At 35.6% G+C, this 26,781-nt stretch overlaps 1 protein-coding gene across 1 annotated transcript in view; it reads left to right on the top strand.

Moving 5' to 3' along the window:
• Positions 1 to 23,350, top strand: part of LOC138708189 (uncharacterized) — a 43,081-nt gene extending 19,731 nt beyond the window's left edge. Inside the window, exons 8-13 of the mRNA XM_069838470.1 lie at positions 2,001 to 2,274; positions 4,201 to 4,353; positions 7,550 to 7,720; positions 11,772 to 12,124; positions 15,780 to 15,916; positions 20,164 to 23,350. Coding sequence (XP_069694571.1) covers positions 2,001 to 2,274; positions 4,201 to 4,353; positions 7,550 to 7,720; positions 11,772 to 12,124; positions 15,780 to 15,916; positions 20,164 to 20,252 — 1,177 coding nt within the window. The 3' untranslated portion in view covers positions 20,253 to 23,350. The remainder of the gene's footprint in view (positions 1 to 2,000; positions 2,275 to 4,200; positions 4,354 to 7,549; positions 7,721 to 11,771; positions 12,125 to 15,779; positions 15,917 to 20,163) is intronic.
• Positions 23,351 to 26,781: the final 3,431 nt, after the last annotated feature.

Below are 26,781 nucleotides of genomic sequence, written 5' to 3'. Positions count from 1 at the left end.
GTCTGGCAACACCAGACGTGATCATGAAGGATAAAGGAAATGTTCTTTATTCATTTTTAATGGCTAAGCATAGTAGGAAGTGGTATCATGTTATTCTGTCGGTCATTAATGTAATGTCATGAATTAATTTTCCTAAGCAAACGTGATATGTATTTCGTCATAAACATGGTTCTTCCATCCTTTTTTCCCTTGCCAAACAAAGTTTACAAGAGCACACTTAACTTATTCCCTGCAGAGGAGGAATTTGACATCTGGATTGTCCCACATATCGACCCACCTGTGAACCAATAATGAAATTACTTAAAATCGGTTTGGGTCACTGATGTCCTGAACACTGAAATCTTAACCAAATGTCTCTATAGTCTCAACACAATAAATAACTTTTTGCTGAGTTGCCTGCTGGATAGAAAACGTTCTGTTACAGCTGATGTGGCAGAGAGCCAATGAGCCCCGAAAATGAATGTCGGTTTATTGGATATTTTTCGAACATAGTTTTATAAATAAATTATAGTTCTAAATAAAAATAAACTCCATGTATTATGGGTCCCTATCACCATGGCATGGCACATCCTCAAGTTGCGGATAGAGGAGATGGCCTCCAGATATGGAGGGTAGCTGTGAATATATTGAATAAGCAGTCGTGGACAGCAGATAAGGGGTAGTTCTCCAGCTTGGGGGATTGGACGAAGGGCTAACAACCCATAACCGTAAAAAACAACTTGTTACGAATCCATACAATAAGCATCGGAATGGGACTGATTCTCTGACATGACCACAGCAAAGGAATAAGGTTATGAGATTTGGTACATGGAATGTAACTAGTCTTTATAGTGCACTTCAAATGTTCTGCCAAATCTTCATGTTTATGTAGAGCACGATTAATATTTAGAAAATCACTGAATCCGGTTTCATTCTACACTCTCCAATTAGCAGGGATGGCCAACAAAATAGTTTTTTCAATTTAATGGCTCCTACACAACCACAACAGTATTTCATTAGTAGTGTTTGTTTTTATATTTTATGTTGCATATTATTTTATATCTCTTGTAATTTAGAACATTTTATGTCTATTGCAATAGTTTTCTTATGACATTAATAAATGATTGATTGATTGGTTGATTGATTGATTGATTGATCGATCGACTGACTGACTGATTGACCAACCGACCGACTGACCGACCGACTGACTGACTGATACACAACCACTGATACTTGCTGTACCATGAAGTTTTAAAATTAAGTTTGTATGATTTACCAGCTTGTGAGTTTCACTTTTTACAATTTATATCTAAAATTTATTGAGATCTGTCTAGAAACAATAGATCTCTCTTATCCTCCTAACATTAGTGACTAAACGAGGTTTGAATTACTGTACACACGCCACTGTGTCATTTAACTGGTTAATTTTCACATTGCAACCTAACAATACAAAATCTTGTATAGTAGGTCCTAACACACTTATTAGAAATTCATTAAAAACTGAAACACGCTTAAAGTCCTGAACTTGTTGTTTAGTCAACTGTCTGAAGACAGGTTTGAACCTCATAAGTGACACCAATAAGACGTCACAACTAAGGCAACTAAGCCAGAAGATAATGGGGTAGGGTGGATAATGTTATTTAACTAAATTTTCTCACCAGAAGTAATTGCTAAATTACTATAATTTGGTTTAAGAGGCCATTACTTGCTTTCAGTCATCTGATGATTCCTAGTTCCTTTCCCCCCTCCGTTGCATACATCCCTGTCATGTTACACTAATCAGAAGTCATTTTATTAAGCAGAATAGTTTTGAAATCTTGTTTTTCGTTAAATAGTTGGGCTTTTAAATTGTACATAAATATACTTTGCAAAAAGATACACGTTAAGTGAATATTGATTAAAATTAATATAACGGTATATGTTTTGAATTATATTGCATTGCTATAGCTATATATATATATATATATATATATATATATATAATTTCATGCAGTATAACAAGTAAAGGGATGTTTCTTCAGGCTACCGGATGTTTCCACACAAATAGCAGTTCCATCTATTCTGCAAGAGACACTGCCAACGCCATCAAGACAAGAACTGCCGCAGTCTCCTCTCCAAACACCTCAACCTCAACTAATTCAACCATCTGAACCAACTTCACCACCATTTGAACCACAGCAACTTCTTCCCCCTACTTCTCCGCAACCACCTCCTCCCTCAACTCCTCCACAATCACCTCCTGCTCCACCACCACCTCTGCCACAGCCTTTGCCTGCAGTCACTGAAGATGTGCCCGTAAGTATGAGGTAACACTATAATTTTGAATTAAGATTTTTGGCACTGATGTTCATTTCGTTTCGTGTATATAATTTTTAACACTTAAAAAGGCTATGCTTGTTACCTCTTCGGTTGGGGGAGGAAGAAATATGGTTATTCAAGGGTCCATAACTCCATGACATGGCACACAAAACTTTACTTCCCTTTTGGAGAAAATCACAGCCTAATCCATGTTTGCACCTCTAAACCTCGAATCAAACACCCAGGGTGCTATTCATAGACATTTTGCTAGCCCACGCTACGAGCTTGCTAAACTAGCCACGACTATCGATTGATTATTATTTGTACAGGATTCATATCATATCATATCGCTAACACTGGTTTACAAATATGAAAAACATTAATTCGCTGATCATCCACCGGAAGCCCGCGCTAAGAATGTCTGTGAATATGGCCCCCAGTGACCCCTAATATCCAGTCTGTCGAGCTACTACAATGGCTGATTCTACTTGATTGATGAGAAGTTCTTATTTTCCAAGTATTGAGCTGCAGCCAGAAAGTCAAAAGGAATATAGCAATGGCAAGGGAAGCTTTTAATAGAAAAAGGAGCATCTTCTGCGAATCTCTGGAAAAAGAACTAAGAAAGAGACAATGAAGTGCTTTGTGTGGAGTGTGGCATTGTATGGAGAAGAAAATGGAGATTACGACGAAATGAAGAGAAACGAATAGAAGCATTTGAAATGTGGATATGGAGAAGAACGGAATGTGTGAAGTGGACAGACAGAATAAGAAATGAAGTTGTGTTGGAAAGAGTGCGCGTGAAGAAAGAATGATGCTGAAACTGATAGAAAGAGAAAAAGGAATTGGTTAGGTCACTGGCTGAGAAAAAACTGCCTACTGAAGGATGCACTGGAAGGAATGGTGAATGGGAGAAGAGTTTGGGATAGAAGAAAATATCAGATGATAGACGACATTAAGATATGTGGATCATATGCGGAGACTAAGAGGAAGGCAGAAAATAGGAAAGGTTGAAGAATGCTGGGTTTGCAGTGAAAGACCTGCCCATGGGCAGAAAGCTTATGTATGTATGTATCATCTTTCTTTGGGCCAAAAATTCTTCTAAGAATTTTCCTTTTCCAAGTTGCAATGGTGATTGCATCTGTTTTCTTTAGTCTCCATGTTTCTGATGCATATATGACTATTGGCCATATAATTGTTCTATACCGGTATATTTTAAGTTTGCACTTTCTTGAAATATTTTTTTATTTAATTACATTGCTAAGTGCGTAATAGCATTCATTTCCTTTTATAGGCATGTTTTGATTTCAACAGACATAGTCAGAATAATTCCCAGATGTTCATAACTTCTAGTTCTATCAAAATATAACACCATCTATTTCAATATTATTAATTCTACTCCATCGATTTATATTTCTGGATCTATTAGATATTTAGTTTTCAAGTTATTAACATTCAATTCAAGCTTGGTTGCCTCTGTCATAAATTCTTTAAATGCTTCTTTTAGAGTGTTTATATTTTTTTCTATCAGTACAACATCATCTGCATATGCTAAGCATTGTATCATCCTATTTGAAGACTTAGGTAGAAACAGTCTTGAAATATTCGTGATATCTGCAATGAAAATATTTAATCGGAAGATCTTGGAATTAATATTTAATAATAATTTGTGTTTGTTAATGTAAATATTGTTTGACACAAGTTGCGTTTTTTATGTTTACGGATAGTTTAAACTCATAATAAGAATGTGCAGTAATGGCCGTGATGCAGGAACTGAGCTATTGCAGCACTGATATAATTTACCTGTCTGTGTATGTGGGCATGAGTGTGTCAATGTCCATTTGAACAAAAAATTTACACCTTTAATTTAATTTGAAATTACGTGATTAATCAGAGTGTTAATACGTTTGTTTTGTATGTTATTAGCCACCGTCTCTTACACTGGAAACTATTGAACCGATATCTCAAACTCGTGGAAAGAAAAGGCGAAGACGGAGGTTTCTAGATAAAGAGACTATGATTTCATCAAGAAGGATGAATAATCAGATAGAATTTTGGAGAAACACCTTAAGAGTTCAGGTGAGGAGGACAGCATTTTTCAATATATTGTATTTTATTGGAGTAGCTAGATTGCAGTTCTGTCCAAGGTACGATGGACTGTAGAGAAATTTGAAAAATCTTCTTTTCAAGTTAATGCTTTCATGTGATTATGCCGGAACAAATCATCCATAAACATCACAGTTGCAACTTAAAATCTCTTGTAAATTGTGCTGTTAAAATATTAACTTGCAAATATATTGTAGTGCAGTATAAAAAGTAGACCTGCAAATCAGTCAACTATATTATTTTATTACATAAAATTATTTCGTTTCACATTTAGTCATGTTTGTTTTTAAACCATCTCAGATTTTATTTTTCAAGAAATTAAGTCTGACATGTGGTACCGATATATTAGAGCCTTGTAATTGTTAGCAACTGGCGTTTAAAGCAACATATGATACAGTATTAGTATATTCTGCACTTTACTCTTTTACTATAAATTATTCATGCAATAGTGTAGGAAAACTTTTCTTTTCACAAGAGTAATATAAGTGTTATAAAGTCACCTACAGGGAGAAAGAAATGTCCACTCATATTTGAATGAAACTGAATAATTGTATCAGCTTTTTGTAGAAAATGTTTCGTGTCCCCCACTTATTGATTGATTTCTCTTCTTTTTAACATTAGATTTAATAATCTATCTATGGTAATTTTTGTTTTTTAATTTTCTACTGGAAAATGTAACGGTTGGATTCTACTTTATCTACCTTGTATTTGGGAGATCCAGGGTTCGATTCCAGGGACCGACTATCCTGATTTGAGTTGTTCGTGATTTCCAACACCCTCGAGTTGAATGCTGGGAAGAGGGTCATAGTCTTTGTAATCTTCCTTTCCAATTCTACCATCCTCATAACATCATTCTCATGTTCCATGTCAGGCCAGCCACCTGTCTGACAAGTTTTACAGCTGGGCTATTCCATCTCAAATCGACCGAAATATAGAGAAAATAGACCTTGCAATTTTTAAATACAATGAAACTTTTTCTGTCCGTAGACAACTATGATACAATGCTTTGTGCAAAGTTTGAGGCATCAGAACTTCATAGTGTTTAAATTAAAAATATTTTAATTTATCGTATTTTCATAAAATTAGCAACTTTAAACTGTTGTGGCTCCGAAACCCTTTCACCCAATGATCAAAATCATGGTTTATTTTGATGCTGAAAAGTTAAAGTTTATATTGACATGTAAACAGTTTTTCTTACTTTTTATGGAAATGGAGAAATTTAGATTTTTCTTAATTAAGACACTTTTGTCCACGAAAAAATATTTTTAAAATATATGGTTAGATTCCGCATTGAAAGTACAAATAAACATGTATTTTTTACTGGTGCAACGTTAATAAGAAAGTATTGAAAAGTCAAATAAAGAAAATAAATAGTACGCGCATGAGCTAACCAACTGACTGTGAGGCGGGAGCTAGCCTAGGCAAGCAAGGCCAGGAGACATAAACACGTGATGTTTCATCTAATAGCGCATAGCTGGGCTAGCTTTATCACAGGTTTTCATAAACACAGGAGTAAAATGACGCCCAGCGCTCGCTTATCTTCATCTCTCGGCCAGTCCATGCTGTGTTGCGCCTTTCAAGTCTAGGCATGTGAAAATAATTTATTTAATACCCCCGAAACTTATTGACGTGACACTAAGCAAACAATGCCGAATCCCTCTTAATAATGCAAGGTTTTTTCTCAGTATTTTTTACATTTTTACAAATGGGCAAAACGCCTAAAACTAAGTAAAATCAGATTATCTGTCTCTCTGTATACAGTAAAAATAAGGATTACGTCTTATCATAACCTACCAAATGTCAGCTTCAAAATAAGCTCTCGTTCAATGTTCTGCAGTAAATGGTTCCAGAGTTCTGAGCGCTGAAAGAGGCTTGTTTTTCTAAAATATGCTAAATTTGTCGCTCAACAATACGAAAACAGTTTGACTTTCGATAGTATATTTTTGCAAATGCACTCTCCTCAGCACCTTGTATAAATAGGGAAAAAATTAGAGTATAAAAAAAATGCGAGGTTTTTTTACTGATCGATTTCATATGGAATAGCCCAGCTGTGTGTGCTCCCCTCTACTGAAAAAAAAAAAAAAAAAAAGAGCATTAGGTGTAACTGCTAGAATGCGGAAAAACCTAACCAAAAGAAAAGTATTAAATCAAATGGTACCATACAATGAATTATCTCGAACAAGTTCGGAACACTTTACTGTTTCAGTTTTCAAGGAGTTACATAGCTGGAATTCGTCACTTACATACATGAAAAACTATATAGAAGATTCGGTATATCTTGAGTAAACTCCTTAAACTCTGTCCACAATTTCTGTAACTTCTTATCAGTAATCGAACAAAGAAAAGAGATAAAAAATTCAGAAAATTGACAATGTTACGGACAAATGAGGGGAAGTAGTATAAAATATGTAGAAATTACTTGTTATTGTAGGTTTATTTTCCATTAATAATTGTTATGAAAGCATTTAAATCGGTAGCATAGATTTCAATTAAGTTGCGTCAAATAATTTATTAAACACAATGTGTACAGATTAGTACGAGGTTTCGGCAGAGTTCTTAGTGTGCACTCGAATATGTGATATGATGAACACGGGAGACCAAAAATTCCACACGCACAGTTGCTGGATACTTGATGAAATCCTTTTCTGGTGCAGATGCAGTGATGAAAATCATGTATTATACTCGTGTAGAGGCTGCGTAGATTGTAGTTGGCTGCTTTCAGTTCCTTGCTGGTCATGGCTGGAGTGTGGAAAAATGTTGGATTTATTTCCGAGTTTTTCTGGAGTCGTTCATCCAGGAACTTTATACTGGTTGGGATTGGTGTTAACTTGTGTGTTAGCATCAGGTTTTCTATGAAAGATCTTGTTCCGGCCAACTGATATACAAGTCTGGTTGGATCAAACTTTGATTGCATAAAATTCTTTTTATGTATCTAGCCTTGACTCGGTCTAGGGTTTTGAGATTTTTGTGACTCAGGTATGGCCATATTATCACAATGGCATCGACTTTCAGTTTGAACAGTGACATTGAGGTTCTGAGTGAGAGGGATTTGAGGTTTCTGATTTTCATTGTGACCTTTATTGCAGCAACTGTTCTGTCCTCGATATGTCTCGTGAATGTGAGTCCAGTAATTACATTATTTATTCTGGTTTATATATTTTTTTTCCAGGAACCATTCCACGATTGTATCACCCTTGAACAAATTAAGTCAGTTCCCGGAGAAACATTACTCCAGAGTACAAGAAACCTTCTTCCACGTTGTTTAAAGAATCTGTTCACAAGACATATGATTACCACACCTGTGACCATAGTGTATACACATGATATTACAATTGCTAAGGTAAGATTGTTTTTAAACCCTGACAATAAGTAATCGAAAAATTATGTGCGTTCATATTATGTATGTACAGTAAAACCCCGATAAGACGCTGTTCAAGGGACCGCGTGTAAACCGCGTATTAGGCGGGTATACTAATTTTGACTTATATACAGTATATATTAGCATTTTTCTTTATTGAAATAGAAGATTCATGAAAGGTAATACAGTATTACTCCATTATGTAATTACTGTACTGTACGTCAAAGATATTTACAATATGTACTGTACTCAATTCTTTCGGAAAAAAAGTAATTTATAGTTGTTTGCCGTGTGCGTGTTCTCCAAGCCCTCATGTTTACCACACTTCAGTTTCTGCGATTATATCACAGTCTCACAGTCTACTATATACAGTCGCGAAGCTAGAGGTGATTTTTTGCAAATCTCGCGATAAAGCACTCCAAGCGGTTAGCAACTAGAAACAATAGACTGTCCACGGTCGACTTTGGATTTAGAGTGGACTGAGTCGTATTTCCATCGAGTGCTAGGTCGTTGCGTATTTCGCATTGATGCTCGTGAAGAAAAATCCTAACATCTATTTCTTATTTTACTTCTAGATGCAAAAAGTGGTTAATAAACAGCAGGAGGGAAGATCTAATGACAAAGAATGAAGAATATCTTTATAATAATATAAAGTTTCGCTCTCTTCATTTCGAAAAAACAAAATTTATGAATGAAAACAAAAATAAATTAATCTGGAATGCAGTTCCAACTTTATTTGATGTTTCAAATAAACCTGTTCTGTTATTACCTGCAGCTGAGAAACAAAAGCTTTGCACTAATTCTACGTCTGTATCAGCTGATTCCTTGAATAATTGTACATTTTCAGACAACTTAGGCCTACTTTTTTTTCAAAGGATATGTTTTTAATTATAGCTGTTAATTTTGTTGTTATTTTTATTTGTTACTTTATTACAGACGTAGAAAAAGTAAGTCTGTTACAATAAAATTTATTGATCACGTTTTATTCCCAATTCTGGTGTGATTATTATTGCTTAACCTCATCCCACTTTGTTAACTACGTAAGCATACACTACAAGTACCGGTACAAGTAAGTTACTCCCATTAATTCATACTTCCATTATTATTGTTGTAAAGGGAAATGCAAATTAATATTTATTGGTTTCATAGTTCATTATCGCTATAATCTTGAATGAATGAAGCAATTATAGTAAATTTCAGTTCGTTTTGCACAAACAAAAATAATATTAACCTATTTCTTGCAGGTATCTTCGAGTTTATGGTGGAATTTAATATACTTCATTAAAATAATAGATGAACTTTAATCATTTAATATTTCAATAATGGAAGGAAGGTGTTAATTTTTCCAAAAGAACACGACAACGAAAGTGTAACATATTTTGTCATCTGCTAGGAGAGATCTGTGATGATGAGGCGCTAGTAGCGATCCTAGTGGTGGGCAACTACCCATGTTTGCATTTTTACTACATATTGAGCTTCGCAACTGTATATAGTAGACAGTGATTATATCTTCCCGACGACGTCACAACTGTAGTGATTGAGTTGCGATTTTTGATTATTGTTCTTAATATAGATGATGGGATTCCTAATGAATCAGAGAGTTGTTTCTGAGTAAGAGTACTGTTCTCATCGTACTTTTTTTCCGACACAGAAAGCGCTTTTTGTTTAACACTCATTATCATTGTAATCACATTCACAGACACTTCAATACACTAAAGGACAACAAACTGCCCAGCAAAAATTTCCAGAATTTTATTACAGCCGAGTGAGGAATGCTGTTTGAGAGAGAGGGTTAGCAAGAGGGTGAGGTATTGTAACTGTATAGGCTTTAAGCATGCAGGTAAAGAGTCGAATAAGAGGGCGTACCAAGAGGGTGAGGTATACTAAGGTATGAAGTATGAAAGTTTAAATGCGCAGGTAAAGGGTCGAATACCAATACTTTTCAGGTTAATGGCACCAGTGAGTTCAGTCACCAAGATGTTTCAGTGCTGTTACAGTACATTGCTGAAAATTACATCGAAAATATTTCACAAAAACAGCGTATTATGCGGGACTTGAGCGCAACAAATGGGGTATTTTATAAAGGCGTTATATATGAAATGTGCAGGGACCGGACAAAAAAAGCGTATTACACGGGATAGCGTAATAAGTGGGAGCGTCTTATCGAAGTTTTACTGTACTTGGAATTAGATCTACAATAATCTGGAAATTTGGCGTCCTCGGTAACAATCGTCAATTCTGCTCTGTTTGTTATTTTTCTGTTACCGATAGCTCTTTATTTTCTTCACCTGGCGTAATTAGGAACATTAAATCCAGATGTTTGAGATGGACAGAGCATGTAGCACGTGTGGGCGAATCTAGATGCATATATAGAGTATACATCTTGATTTCACAACTTTTAACACTGTCTCACTTCGGAATATGTAGATAAGAACTTTCTTGTGTTAAATATTATTAACGTACCTTGTTAACATGTTTCGACCTACCCGAAAATAGGTCGAAACATGTTAACAAGGTACGTTAATAATATTTAACACAAGAAAGTTATCTACATATTCCGAAGCATATAGAGTGTTAGTTGGGAGGCCGAGACGTGGATGGGAGGACCAAATGTGGATCCTTGGAATTATTTTATTATTGAGATATTACATTTATTTTTGGGTTGATTCCTCTCTGCAGAATGTGGTCCAAATTATAACTCATATGTACATGTAACTTTCATCGAGCTCAGTTGTATGTATGTATTTATTTACACTGCAAGTGGGCAAGCACCAGGTGGCAGTGGTATACACAATATAAATAATACACAATAAAATGATAAGCAATACACAATAAAATTTACAGTACACAATACAATTTTACAATACATATACAATTTTCAGTGGCGTATACTGGTTAAAGGGTTTGGGCTACCGCTGACCCTATTATTACACAAAATATATCTAACAATTACTTTAATTTTAATTACTATGGTAAAACTAATAATACAAAATTATTACATTATGTTATATTATAAACTTTTTCTTTTGTAATTTCCTTGGGCTACCACTGGTAGCCCCGGTAGCCCGCAAAATACGCCCCTGACAATTTTATATACAATACAATAAGAATACACAATACAATTTAACACAATAATAATAAAACATAAATAAAATACCTAATTTTACAATACAACCTACATAATTATGTATAGGCCCTACATAAGTTTCTATAGTCTTTCACTTTACTCTCATCTCACTCCCTGTAGTGGCACTATGACGCATTTCACTGACACTTTAGCACACATTTCACTGACACTCTGTAACACATTTCACTGACACTATAGGACACATTTCATTGACGCTATAAATTATCACTGATCGGAACTGTTCACTGCACTGTAAAACCATAACTTCACTGACTCACCTCGCTTCACTGATAAAACAGTTCAAATAAGTCAAATAATTACACCCTTATGCATACTTATAAACAGAACTACATTTAAACTAAACATTTCTAGTCTAAGGCCCTCTTACACGCTATTTTTAAATAATTTACAATTCAAACCAAGGAAGTAACTCGTCAGGCTAAATAAATACATGTCACCTTAAAAAATTAAATGTTAAATGTCACCTTAATTTTAATTTGCACTTTATACACAACTTTTTAAGTTATTCTTGAATCTCCTTAAGGAAGGACAGCCCTCAAAGACCGCTGCAGGTAGGTCATTCCAATCATTTATAGTTCTATTTAAAAATGAGAATTTACCGACATCCGTTTTCTGTTTCCTACATTTGATTTTAAAATCATGATCGTTCCTACCATAGTATGTTGGCTTTTCTAACCGAGCCGTTATGTCTACCCATGTCTACCCATGCTTTCTGCTGTAATCTTTGTAATTTGTAACTTCATTCATGTGTCTGCATTTTGCTGGTTGAGTGAAAGAGAAGGCCTTACGGTCTTAACTCTGCCAGATGAAACTATTTATTATTATTATTATTATTATTATTATTATTATTATTATTATTATTATTATTATTGTTATTTTGTTTAGGAAAATGGTATTCAAAAGGCAGAGCATATGGATGTTACTGCTGCCCAGCCTCAGAAAGTTCCTCCGGGAATGTCTGCTACTGAACAGACATTTGTCACACAAGTAGAAATTGAGCCTCCAGAAGAGTCTGCTCTTATAGATACTGTCATTGAAGTGCAGAGAGATGCAGAACAAGTGCCTGAACAGACACTTGTCACACAAGTAGAAATTGAGCCTGCAGAAAAGTCTGCTCTTGTAGATACTGTCATTGAAGTGCAGAGAGATACAGAACAAGTGGCTGAACTACATCCTACTCTGCCTGAGGAGTTATCTGCAATTCAAGCCGATGCAGAAAAGATGGATACTTCTACAAGGTTAAACTTAAAACACTAATTATTATTATTATTATTATTATTATTATTATTATTATTATTATTATTATTATTATTATTATTTACTTACAAATGGCTTCTAAGGAACCCGGAGCTTCATTGCTGCCCTCACATAAGCCTACCATCGGTCCCTATCGTGAACAAGATTAATCCAGTCCCTAGCATCATATCCCACCTCCCTCAAATCCATTTTAATATTACCCTCCCATCTATGTCTCGAGTCACCCTCGGTAGCGTAGTTGGTATAGCACTGGCCTTCTATGCTCGAGGCTTGGGTTCGATCCTGGCCCAGATCGATGGCATTTAAATGTGTTTAAATGCGACAGCCTCATGTCAGTAGATTTACTGGCATGTAAAAGAACTCCTGTGGGACAAAATTCTGGCACACTGGCGACGCTGATATAACCTCTGCTGTTGCGAGTATCGTTAAATAAATCATAATATATTTCTACGTCTTGGCCTTCCCAAGGGTCTTTTTCCCTCAGGTCTTCCAACTAACACTCTATATGCATTTCTGGATTCACCCATACAGACTACATGCCCTGCCTATCTCGAACATCTGGATTTAATGTTTCTAATTATGTTAGGTGAAGAATACAATGCCTGGAGTTCTGCATTGTGTAACTTTCTTCATTCTCCTTTAACTTCATCCCACTTAGCCCCAAATATTTTCCAAAGCAACTTATTCTCAAACACCCTTAACCTCTGTTCCTCTCTCGAAGTGAGAGTCAAAGTTTCACAGCCATATATAACAATTACTGGTAATATAACTGTTTCATAAATTCTAACTTTCAGCCTTTTTGGAGACAGACTGGATGATAAAAGTTTCTCAACCGAATAATAACAGGAATTTCTAATATTTATTCCACCTTTTCAAAGGATAAATTTTCAATTATTATATTTCCATTTCGTATTATGTTCTGGTTACGAGACATAATGATATATTTCCTTTTTCAGGATGTACTTCCAAACCTTACACAACGCAGAACTGCACGCATTGTATTCTTCACCTGACATAATTAGGAACATTATATCCAGATGTATGAGATGGGCAAGACATGCAGCACCTATGGGCGAATCCAGAAATGCATAGGTCTATAGAGTGTTAGTTGGAGGCCAGAGGGGAAAAGACCTTTGGGGATGCGGAGACGTAGATGGGAGTATAATATTAAAATGGATTTGAGGGAGGTGGGAGATGATGGTAGAGACTGGATTAATCTTTCTCAGGATAGGGACGGATGGCGGTCTTATGTGAGGGCAGCAATGAACCTCCGGGTTCTCTAAAAGCCATAAATAAGTAAGTATACTTCCAAACCTATCACATTACTTGCTTCAAATAAAGTTCTCGAGTTTTCCTTAATCGTTTGTGGATTTTCTCCTAACATATTCACGTCATCCACATAAATAAACAGCTGATGTAACCCATTCAATTCCAAACCTTCTCTGTTTTCCTTGACTTTTCTAATGGCATATTCTGGACAAAGTTAAAAAGTAAAGGTGATAATGCATGTCCTTGCTTTAGCCCACAGTGAATTTAAAAAGTGTCAGACAGAAACTGGCCTATACAGACTATGCTGTACATTGCACTGAGACTCATTTTAATTAATCGAACTAGTTTCTTGGGAATACCAAATTCAATAAGAATATTATATAAAACTTCTCTCTGAACCGAGTCATATGTTTTTTTTTAATTCTGTGGATAACTGCTGTACTGTGCCTTTTGTGGTACAATTTGCTTTTCCCAAATAGCAAGTACAAGCTTATAAATTTCACTTGATAATATGTTTTCACCATCTTGTATTAATTCTGCTGGAATTTGATCGATACCTGGATACCTGGAGACTTGTATTTTTTAAGATTTTCTATCGCATTTTCGACTTGAGAAAGTGTGGGTTCGGGTATAAATGGTTCAGCAGTTTGCACTTGAATATCGTTCCAATCATTTCTATTTGGCCTATGTACATTTAGTGGTTGCTCAAATTTTTTCCATCTGTTCAGGATGGAATGAGCGTCTGCAAGCAAGTCGTCATACTCATCCTTGATCACGTTTACCCTTGCCTGATATCCTTTCTTAAATTCCTTTATGCTTTATATAAATCTCTAATGTTTTTATTCTTACTGTTTGTTCCTACCTCATTCAGTTTTTCCTTCAAGTTTTCTCTTTCTGCTCATAAGTGTACGACTTGCTTCCCGTCTTTCATTGAAATAATTATCTCTATTCGTCTGGACTGAATCATGTAAGAATTTCAGTTTTGCCTGTTTCCTCCTTTCTGCTGCCATGGACCAATCTTCATCAAACCAAGGTTTCATTTTCTTAGTTTCATAACAATCTATGCTCTGTTCAACTACTATTTTGATATTATCTCTGATATTTTTCACATACTATTAATATGTAATTCCTCCTCAACTTCGTCGTAACTTCCTAAAGTGGCAAACTATTTGAAATTTCGACCTGATAATTTTGCTTAATTTCCTCGTCTTTTAATTTCAGAATAATGAATCTCCGAATAATAACTTGTTGCTCTACTCGCTTGGCTACTTACAGTTTTCCTCTTAATTCTCCAGTTACCGTATTATGTTTCGAATCACAGTCTGCCCCTCTGAAGGTTCGAATGTATATTATATTAATATGTCTTCGTTTACCTATCAAGATGTGATCTATCTGGTTGTGTGTCAATCCATCTGTAAAAGTTCAAGTATTTTTATGTATAGCTTTATGCAGGAATCTTGTACTTTTCACAATTAGATTTTTTGATGTGGCAAAGTTAACTAACCTAACTCCATTATCATTACTAGTCACGTGTAGGCTCTCTTTTCCAATAGCTGGTAGAATAGAAATCCCCCCAATAAAATTTTCATGCGATATCTAGACAGTGATCAAACGTCTCTCTCTCTCCCTCCCCCTCCCCTCCCTTCCCTGCCCCCTCCCTCCCTCCCTCCCTCTCCGGAACAGGGATATTAATACATATTTATCGGAAGTTGGAGGTAGCTACAGTATGTGATTAGAATAAAACCGTAAATATAAACTCTTGTGCTTGCACAATACATTGCTGTCAACTGCTATCGTTATTGTTGTCATTTTTTAACATTTGCTTTCTTTATGCTGGATATTGGATAAGAGAACCTGCCTAGAAGTACTCGAGAACAACCGACGTAATTAAATCCTTATCTCAATGATAAAAATATTCTAAAACTGTTATCCGAATAAATATTTTGATTCTTAAAATTATTCGATACTACCCATCACTAAAATTGTCTTAACTTGTTCTTTGTGTATAGTCTTCAAATGCTATATCAGATGTCATTAAATGTCACTTCAGTTATAATTGTACGTTTTTCTCACTTATGTGTTTTTTTTCAGACCCCATAAGAACGCATAAATGAAGCTTTACTGTATTTTGTTTCAAATTATACACACACACACACACACACACACACACACACACACACACACACTGTATATGATATGGAACATATGCGGAGACAAAGTGGAAGGCAGAAAATAGGAAAGATTGGAGAAAGCTGGGTTTGCAGTGAACAGCCCTTGGGCAGAACACTATGAATGAATAAATTAATACACCCCCCCCCCCCATCATTCCCAGGACACTCTCTGAGAGGATATATTTGTTTTCCACAGGTTCAAAGATGATCAGAGCCTGTTGCTGCTGTTGCAGGAGCTATGGTCCAGTGAATTTGAGGTCACTTTTGACTATATTTTTCCACCACACAGCACCGACCGTATTACAGCCTTTAGTGCTTTCAAACTTTTACTTGGTAAGTTCGTTATATTAATAAATGTATATGTTTTTGCTGAGGCATGCAGTAGCATCGTGGTTAAGGTGTATTGCAGCAAAGCTGAACATTTGCAGGTTTGATTCTCGATTGAGTCGTGCGTCATTCCAGCTGAACTATGGCCCTGGGATTTACTCAACCTCCAACAGAATTGAGTACCAGGGGCATTTGCTTGGGGCGAAGGTGGCGGGCACGTAGAACTGATATCCCTACTGCCATTAATGCCGATTGTCTGTAAAGATGGGAGCATTATCCTCTGGGCCATTTTGACCTCTAATAGGGTTGGCTTTATCTTTGTCTTTCGCTACTAGAAATATGTGCAGCACAGAATGACTAATTTTATCTCGAGTAAAAAGCAAAATTAATCACAATTTTTAAAATTGCATCAATTTCTCATGTTCTGGAATTTTCCAAATACGTAAGACGAGAACTTAAAGTACAACTTATCTGGGTCCAAGACATTGTGGAATGTGTGGTGATGCACAAGCTGACCTGGCCTACTGGGCAAGCATGGAGCTTCAGTCCAATGCTATGGCCCCAGAACATTATGATGTATGATCAAACAGACTCTAAATCTAAACTCTGTATACAGAGATAAGAGGATTTAGAAGGAAATGTAATGTATTTTACACGATGCATTATGTGGCAGTAAAAGAAAGAAGACCAGCAAGTGAACTCTTTGCTCGCGTAGTAGTATCAATCTTGTGAATGACAGTGAATATACCATGTTCGAAACCATTACACTAGTAATATTTTAATAAATTTTCGAATATGCTATTTTTTTTCTCCGTTACTTGCTGTGCCATATTTTGAGGAATTTCTCAAAACATAAAATAATTAAACTGACATAAAATAAAACAAAACAAAATAACAAAAATCAATATTTAATTCCCAAGCAATATGCTGGAATGACTGTTTGCATTAAGGTCACCTTATTACCAATATAGTAATAGGAAGACCCTATTTTATAGTCTTATAAAATGTGCCATAATTCTTACTTTATAAGTCTGTTTTTTTATTTTAAAATGTCAAACATGACCCTAATGCAACAAAAATGATCAATTTTACAAACAAATTAATATAAGTGAAACTATGTATTTAGTCTGATGGCAAGTACAGTGAGTATAATCATGAACTTTGTAATAATCCTCGAGCTTCTCAGTATCCTGCACTTTCATTTTTTCTGGAGAGTGATGTACAGTCCCGCAAAAAAAAAAGAATGAGATGACTCTTGGTGTTGCGAGAATCGAAGTTTTGTAGTGCAGTTCAAACGATATCGACATAAACATGCTGGAAGATGTCTGACCTTGATTGCGCATTTCTACCCCACTCCAAAGTACTCAACAGCGTAAAGTATTATCATTTGTCTTTATATTTGCAGTATACGTCTCTGTTTACATCCCATGTTCATTTATCTTTTATGAAAGCATGCAAGGTACCATGTAACACAACAGTCACTTGCCAAAGGGAAAAAAATAATATTAATTTTGAAATGACAAATGTAGGACCATGACAAAGAAATCAAGGACCACATCATGTATACTATAAGGATCGTGATAAGGACCACGACAAAGACAGTGACCACGATAAGTATCATGATATATGCCAAGACAAGCACTAAGATAGGATCAAGATAAGCACTATGATAAGGATCATGGTAAGAACGACGATAAGGTTCGTGAAAAGTATTAAGACCATAATAAGAACTATAAGAAAGACAAGGACCACGATAAGTACCACGACAATAACAACAATGATCATTATAAGGACCACGACAGGGCAAAGACAGAGACCACAACATGGACCATGACAAGCACCACTATAAGGACTGAAAGAAGGACCACGTCATGGACCACAGCAAAGACAATAAGGATCACGATAAGAGCCATGACAAATACAAGATCATCAGAATTACCTTAGCATCCCAAAAAAAAAAATCGAAGCCGTGATTTTTCTCGCGGATTTGACAGCCTTTGCCTTTTTTGGTGTTAGAGAATCATAATGCTTCCACGGTTTTGATTGTTGTTTCGTCTCTGGCATGTAGTAGTGCATCCAAGTTTCATCTGTAGTTATGAATCTGCGCACAAAATCAGTTGTGTTTTCCTTAAAATGGGCCAGACATTCATTGGAAATTTACATATGTATTCGCTCTTGATCAGCTACCAACAGACGCAGCACCCATCTTGTAGACAGTTTTCTCGTCTCCAATTCTTCTGTCAAAATTCGAAACACACATTCCCCTGCCTGCAGCTTCAGCAGTGTCATGTACCTTCAGACGGCGATCCTGCAAAACCATATTATGGACTTTTTCAATCGTTTCTGCTGTAGTTGCTGGTTTTGGTCGTCCACTATGTTAGTCATCTTCTAGGCTCTCACGACCACGTTTAAATTCGGTAATCCATTTTGACACAGTAGCAAATGATGGAGCAGAGTCCCCTAATGTGTCTTTCATATTCGCATGAATTTCTTTTACCTTCATTTCCTTTTTTCACGAAATACTTTATCACTGCACAATGTTCAGTTTTCTCCATTTTTCCATACCTTTACATCTGCTCTTCTTTACCTGCCTCTGGACACAAACATACTAAGACACCTGGGCGATATTATACATGTGTTCATTTGAAAGCTGGAGAATTTCACTGGTATGCAAATTTCCGAACTACTGATGTCATCTGTCGGTCATTCTTAGAACTTTTCAAACAGCTTTCGTACAAATGGTAAGACAGTCGGTTTATGCTATAGAGATGCAGACTACATTAATTAATATAATGTAATTGAAATTGTTTATAGTAGGCATATATTATTCATTTTCTGTGTTGTAATTTATGCATTTATTGAGTAGAATTTGTTTAATCGACAAGTAATATTCTTGGAAAAACTCTGAGACATGTGTCCCTGACTACACACCAGTACCTAGGTTAATTGAAGTGAAATAATTACAATTATAACACAGACCCATACGCGTAAATTCATGCTCACAGTAGATGAAAAACGAGAATAAATAAAGAAATAGCAGCAGTCATGTATATGCTTGCATTAATGCATCACAGTATGTATAAATAAACAACTTGAAAATGGCAATCACTACGTAACAATAAGAAATATTTTTTAAAATGAAACACTAAGACATGGAACCTGAGAAGCGAACTCAGATCCGCGGAAAGGAGCCCAATACTAAACCAACTCTGCTGTGGATCACAGGGAAGGGTTTTTTCCTCCATTCAGTACAATACCTTAGTGGAGTACCGACTTGAAGCTGATAACTTTCGTCGTGTGAACCAAGCTCCAGAACTTAGAAGTCGCAGCTACAGAACTCTTACCATTTTCAGAATGTTGTGAGGGATCTTGTATGCTGATCCAGTAGTGTGCTATCACTAGAAACTCTGCCTCTAACAACTTAACACTGTAGTAGTAGTGGTGGTGGTGGTGGTGGTCCCAGACATACAGAAACACTAGAGGTGGTCGTAATTATACAGGGTGTTTCCGGGCTGGTGTTACAAACTTTCAGGGGTGATGAGGAAGGGCACATGTATCAATTTGAGATAAGGAACCCTGGTCCGGAAATGACTGAGTCGAAAGTTATAAGCAAAAATATTTGTGTGGAAATGGAATTGTAATTTCGCACCATGTGCCCTCCTTCCCTTAACCTTTGGAACAGTCGTGGAAAGATGGTATGGGCCGGATGTCTCCTACTTGGGTACTTGACTCGATAAAATCTATTGTTCCCATTGGCTCATCCGTATTCGAAAATCAGGTCTGCATATTCCGCTCTCGTGTACTCCTCCATTTCACTAGGACTGAACGACTGGACACTGCAACTTGTGCACATACACTGCTGGCTACAGACGTGCATATCAGGATCGACCATGTCTGTTACACATTACTCTATCTGCACTGCTTTAGTGTAGTTTCCTGTCACCACCCTTCAGACAGTGCACTGAATGGAATACTGTAAGTAGACAACGTAAACAACGTCAGATGAACACAGTATGTGTAAGATGTACAAATAAATATACATAAATAAGGTGTACAGAGGAATAAAATTATATCATTTCCACACAAATATTTTTGCTTGTAACTTTCGACTCACTCATTTCCGGACCAGGGTTCCTTATCTCAAATTGATACATGTGGCCTTCCCCATCATCCCTGAAAGTTTGTAACACTAGCCCGTAAATGCCCTGTATATTCATAACCATTAAAGCTCTTTTGTTTATTTCATTTTCCAGATATGTGCTATTCCAATCTAGTAATAATACACCAGAAAATGCACATCGGCCTTCCTGTTCCTCCAATATTTATTCTCCCTGTGTCTTGATGGAAACATTATCTGGTGATGAAGCGTTGTCCTTGGATCTGGAATATGAAGACTCCTCTCTCTTGCTTGGCTGTTATGAGAACTTACTAATTTCGTACATATTGCAAATAAGGGAAGTTCCCAATGTTTTAGTATTTATTTTGTTAAGTATGTTGACTTTTTATGTACTTATTTTAAAATATTTGAATTTTATTTAACAGTAAGTAATGCGTTGTTTTAAATATAAATGAGTTTTATGGCGACTGAAATTGCATATAATTTGCTGAATATAAACATTTTATGTAAGTATAGTACCTATATTGCTACATTGCACGTTACAAGCAAATGCATTTCTGTACAAAATCGCAGTATTCTTGTGATTGCTTAGCAAATATGCTCGAAATGTAAACCATTTTCAGGCTGTCTGACTTGCATTTCAATAGATATATTCTAAAATGTAATTGCTAGTGTATATCGAAGAGTATAGAAAAGAGATGTTTAGGATTTCAGTGCATGTGAGTTGGAAGTACTAACACCCAGTGAACAGGGAGATCAATAGGAGCAATCTCGTCCAATTTCTCACTCAACATGCCATTGATATTGTCACACATGCTCAGTGCATATTGCTAACTGAATCCAGCTGTCCAAAAATATTCACAATGGTAGTTGTTCACTATGTTATTTAATCTGAGTTAGTTTAGAGTATCTCTACATAAGAGAAAATTTATAATCATTCTGCCATGATGGCTTCTCTATACCATTCACACAAATATTTAAGGATTGTGTCAGTACATAGTTGAATCCTCTTTCCCCCACCCCACATTATTAGCACGTATAGAATAATGTGAGCATATTTCAGATTTAAGGGCAGAATTTCCTCTTTTGAGCACTTTATGAAATAACGTTATGCTCATTATACTCTTGTTGGGGAATAAAATTTCGGGAGGGGGTACTATGACCCAGCATTGCGACCTTTCAAAATCTGTTGTATTAACCTTCAAGCTAGGCACATTCCCAAATCCATACTGGCTGACTACACTAAGGTTCTCTGCATACCCAGGTTTCGAGCAGACAACTTCACTTGATCCTAGGCCAGGCAGCATTCGGGGAATATTAAGGAATATTAATGACGAAATGGAGAAATTTTGACAGAATGATGTAGATGTCTAATATGGGAAAATGAGAGAACCTCAAGAAAAACCCCAACTGCGACCTTGTCCACCACAAGTGTTATTATGACTGAAAAATCTCATGCTTGACTGGGACTCGAATCCAGAACCCCTGCATGACAGGCTGAGGGTCTGACCACTCAGCCACCGCAGTTGTTGGGAAATTTCTCTTGCCAGAATTCTGTCACTTGCAATAACATCCATTACATTTTCGCCATTTTAATTGTATTTTGGTTTCTTTATATACGTAATATTTACCATATACTTTAGTGTTATAAATGTATGCAATAAATTTCTGCAATTTTAAGAAAAGTCACGATATTTGATGCCAGCATCAAGGTCTGAAATTCATCAGGTCTTATTAAACTTGTTACTCTATGCAGAAGACAATAGTAAATCTTAATACACATATGTTTCCATCTTTCATGGAAATAAACGTTTCACTCCCTCTCTACATATACACACAATGTACAGTAATCTCCCCATATCTGTGGGAAATACATTCTGAACCTTACTGTGGATACGCGAAACCGTGGATAATAGCAAACCCTATAAATATACCATTGGTAGGTTGCTACTGCAGCACATGTCAGGACAGTGGAAAGTGAAAGTTCTCATACTACGATGCTAGGTGCTAAAATATGTAGAAAAAATTTGCCAAAATTAACTGTAGATAACTGAAACTAGAGATATAAATTCCGCAGATAAGGGGGCATTACTGTACTCGTAAATGCTGCATGTAAGGAATGCGAATATGTCTCATTTACTCATGTTGTCATGTTGAATAACTGATAACAGGTGTTAAACATTTAATGCAAATATGTCATTCTCTTCCAGTTACTACACTTAACATACCAGGTGAATACATTGTAGGGAAACGACAAGATTCTGAGATAGCACATACAATCGACTATTTTCTGGACGAACTCCATAGAGTATTGAAGAATAAAATTATTGGCAGGAATATGTGCCATCTCCATCCGCCAACCTAACTCCTTTGTGACATTTATACAGCATCTGGAGAACTCTAAAAGATGCTTGTACAAAAATAATGCACATAGTCTGGAAGAACTGAAAAATAGCATCTGGGAAAACATCTCCATTTCTCAACGGGAACTGCAGCAAATGTTGCGTCACTTTTGAAACAAAAATGTGGGCAGTTTCTGCATCTCTTTCCTTGTACATTAATAGCTTATAATATGCCGAATTACCAATATTGCACTGTGCATCAGTGATAGCAGCGTGTCTGCAGCTCACTGAGAGCTGGGTTGCCTTGTTATGGTTTCTCTACAGTTTATTCGCCCAGTACCTGATAAAAATTTGTATTACTATAATTACTGTCGAATTTGAATTTTACTCTAATATTATTACCTATAGTGTGCTAAGAAAATAAGAAGAGCCATAGTTAATCTGAATTTTTCATGCTATTGCTTAACTTGCATTCTTGCATTAAATTTTCTTGCTGAAATATGAGTTCCTACATCATCCGTCCATGGCTCATTTTTATGCTATTACATTTATATTTAATATAATTATGAATTAGGAGTATTATATTTAATGTGCATTTTCCATATTATTCCTGTTACTTTGTTCGACTTACAATGTATCGTAACTGTTGCCATATTTAATGCCAATTTTGCATGTAATCTTGTTACTATATTTAATGTTTAGTAATTCTTACCAAACTAATGTAAATTTTATGTACAATAATAGAAATTACATGTAATGTAACTAATGTTAAAGTGTTCCAAATCTGAATGTATTTTATTTATTATATTTAATGTAGCTGATAAAAAAGTGTTATTAATTTGATTGAATTTCGCATGATATTATATTTCAAGTCTCAACATTTGATAAACAATTATGCTTTGAAATAATTTGAAATAAATATTACTTTGATTTATAACATTTGGTTTTTATGAGCAATCTACAGTAAAATACCTCTTAACCGGCAACAAAGTGACCAGATTAGTTCCAGATACGAGATTTTGCTGGATAATTGAATGAATGTTTTTAAAAATCACCTGTTCGTATTTTATGATGCAACTGTTGAAACTGCAGCCATGTGAAGCTAATTTCTCTATCATTTGACCATAACTAACCATAAAAACTGTGTGAATTTTCTTTATAAGAACACATCACACAACACAAATAATACACTAATTTAGGTTCGAATATTCACCGAAGAGGAGAATTTGTGCGAACTTGGTAATGTGGGAACACTGACAGCCAGGCTGTGACAATGTGGCAGATTTATTTATTTATTTATTTATTTTATTTTTTGTCCAGCCAAAAGTGCCATTGTTTTGGTATTTCTGTTAAATTGGGTGCCAGTTACGAGGGATTTCTCTGTAGTTAGACAAAATACTCGAAATTAAGTAATATAAAGTTCGTGACATATTACTCCAAATAATTGGATTAGCTTAGTCTCATTTCCTTCCCTTCTCCTTAATCTTTCAAGTTCGTAGACAGTTCTTCAGTATAATTCTGTCTCTCAGCATAGGATTTCTGTATAGTTTTCAGCTTGCTTTAACCTTGTTGACTTAACTCAGATCTGAAGCATCGAAGCAGTGCTCGATCTTGTGTCCAATTCCCTCTTGGACTCATTACCCTTTTAGGTTTTCTTTCAGTTGTACCTAAACTTTAAGGCGAATGTCATATAACACCACTGCAAGTCCTTGGACTCACATTGCGAAATATAAGATTTCGGTACATTCGGAATATTATAAAAAAAATAAGTAAAAAATTATTTTATCTGACCAATTTTTTCAAAAGAAAACGATATCGAAAGTACAATATATTTTATCGTCTGGTAGAGAAAGTCTGTGATGAGGCGATAGTGGCGATCCTGTTGGTGAGCAACTCCATGTTTGCATATCACAGTCTAGTATATACAGTCGCGAAGCTCAATACGTAGTAAATATGCAAACATTAGGTAGTTGCTCACCACTAGGATCGCTAATATCGCCTCATTACAGGCAATGCAAAATAGTACCGTCACAGTCTATTGTTTCTAGCACCCCCAAAACTCAAGCTTCGTGACTGTATATAGTAGACTGTGCATATTTAGTAAGTATTGACCACAGTCTAATACTTACAGTCGCGCAACTTCAACACTTTTTTTGCCAACATTCGCGACACTAGCGCCCAAGCGGCAGGCAAGGCACTGGTCATAGGGTTGATACAGCCAGCACGTGCTTTAAAGGGATGCGAGATGTTATAATAACGTTTTAATCATGCGTCGGAATAAAGGCAATGTGTGCAATGACGAAAATTGCAGTAACAACAAGTTTAAATCTCCGAATTTGTCGTTCTTCAGATTCCCTAAAGACCAAGAGAAAATCATAACTCAGTCATAACCAATAATCCACGTTGTAGGTAGCCTACGTATTGTGTTCTATAAAACATTTATTACCTATTTGTATGTCAGGAAGGACAGTTTAAATAAAAACAAAGTAAATACCTGTTACAGTATATTATTTTTTTGCAGACATCATATGTGTAAATGTGTAACCATTCCGATTTTGGATAATATATCTACAGTTTTTAATGCAAGTAATTTCATAATTTTTGTATTCGTGTTTTTTTCTTTATATTTTTCAAGAATGTTATATAGCATTCAAGTAGGTATCATGGTGATAATTTTGCAAGAATTCATGGAGTATAGTAATCCTTTTGCAAAATATTCACTTCTTGAATAAATCCAGACTGTGTCGATAAATTTCTGATGTGTTGGTGTAGTTTCATGTGCCAGACTTATTAAGTTCTCAAGAAATAAAAGAGCCTTTTTAAATTTAATATAAAAAGCAATCTTTTCTGTAATAATTTTCATGACTGTTATTGGTGTTGATTTTACATTCCCAGTGATTATTTGAGCCGTTCAGTGCAGAAGTGGTGTAAGTAAAAATCACGTAATGAGGTTTAAAGTAAAAATTCTGTAAAATACAGCGCAAAGTAGCAATTAATATATCCTTCGTGCTATTCACTGACAATTAATAGTTTAAATACATTCAATATTAACTGCCACTTTGCGCTCTATTTTACAGAATGTTTACTTTAACCCCTCATTACCCATTTTTGACTTACACCACTTCTGCTCTGAAAATAGAATTAGGTCTACATTTTCTGAGTTAATTGAAGTTACAATTTTTTCAACAAAATTGTGTGTTCATTTATTTGTTCGCACCTACGTCATATTAACAGTAAGTGCATGTAAATTACGTATTATATAGGTAGGATAAGTTAAAATTAGGCATTATGTGTGAAAACTAGAAATGATATGTAAAAATCGGTAAAATTACCATAAAAATTTAAACCATAATATCAGCACTATTTGTGACTCAAAATAATAAAGAAAATACCGGTTCTTAAGAAATGGAAAAATAATGAACTTCATATTAATATTTAAATCCTCCCCTTTTCTTTATTTTCAAGTTTACCTCAGCGGCCGAGTTTACCCCAATTTGCGGTATGCAAAATCGATAATTTCTCAGGAAATAGGGAGAGGCGTTCACCTCGCGATGTACCCTACGAGATATGCCCTACAATTTTGAAGATACTAATTTTTACTCTTCTCACAGGAAATACAAAGTTCCAATGATTCATAAATATATTTAGGAATGAATTGAATTAACCGACCACGCACGAACAATTATATTATTTCAAACCATGATACGCGATCAGGGCCATGATTCAGTTGTAAGGAGCAGAAAGAATTACGTTTATTCCCAGCTTCTGAAACTTGTAGATTAACTGCGTGTGAAATTCTTCCAGGATTCTAAAGTAGAATTAATTAGAACCATATACACTTATTGTATAGCATAAACATATAAAATAAATTACGCAAAACCCGTTTCCTGATGTGTTATCATATGTCGTGTGCACACTTTTAACTTGCCTGCCGCTAGAGGACTACTGTCGCGCCAGCTGTCAAATGTTGGCATATTTTATACGTATGAGTTGCGTGACTGTATCTATTAGACTGTGGTATTGACCTTCGTGACTGCCAGTAGACGCCATGTTGAAGAGGGTATTGCTATCTCTTTCTAACTAATGTGTTTCAATCAACGAGTTAGAAAGAGAAGAATATAGAGTGGCTATGTTGTCCTGTACAGCGCTCTTTGCTGTGCCACCGCAAATATGAACTAAGCGCCCACCGTTGTAAAAATTCGTCTGCTTACAATGTTGCGGATACGGAGGTAGAATTTATTTGTCTATGGGTAGAACTACGAAAAGACAAAGAAAAAAACATGTCTGTTGTGTGTGCTGCATTGTCAAAAGGAAAAAGACAACTGATATATCATATTTCATGTAAATTTTATGAAGTTAAGTCCATAGTTTTGTTAATTAGCAGCATTTTTTTCATGCATAAATGTGTACCA

Source organism: Periplaneta americana, chromosome 10, assembly GCF_040183065.1.
Source record: "Periplaneta americana isolate PAMFEO1 chromosome 10, P.americana_PAMFEO1_priV1, whole genome shotgun sequence".
NCBI lineage: Eukaryota > Metazoa > Arthropoda > Insecta > Blattodea > Blattidae > Periplaneta > Periplaneta americana.
The sequence above is the reverse complement of the archived record's forward strand: the minus strand, read 5'-3'. Positions and strand labels throughout refer to the sequence as shown.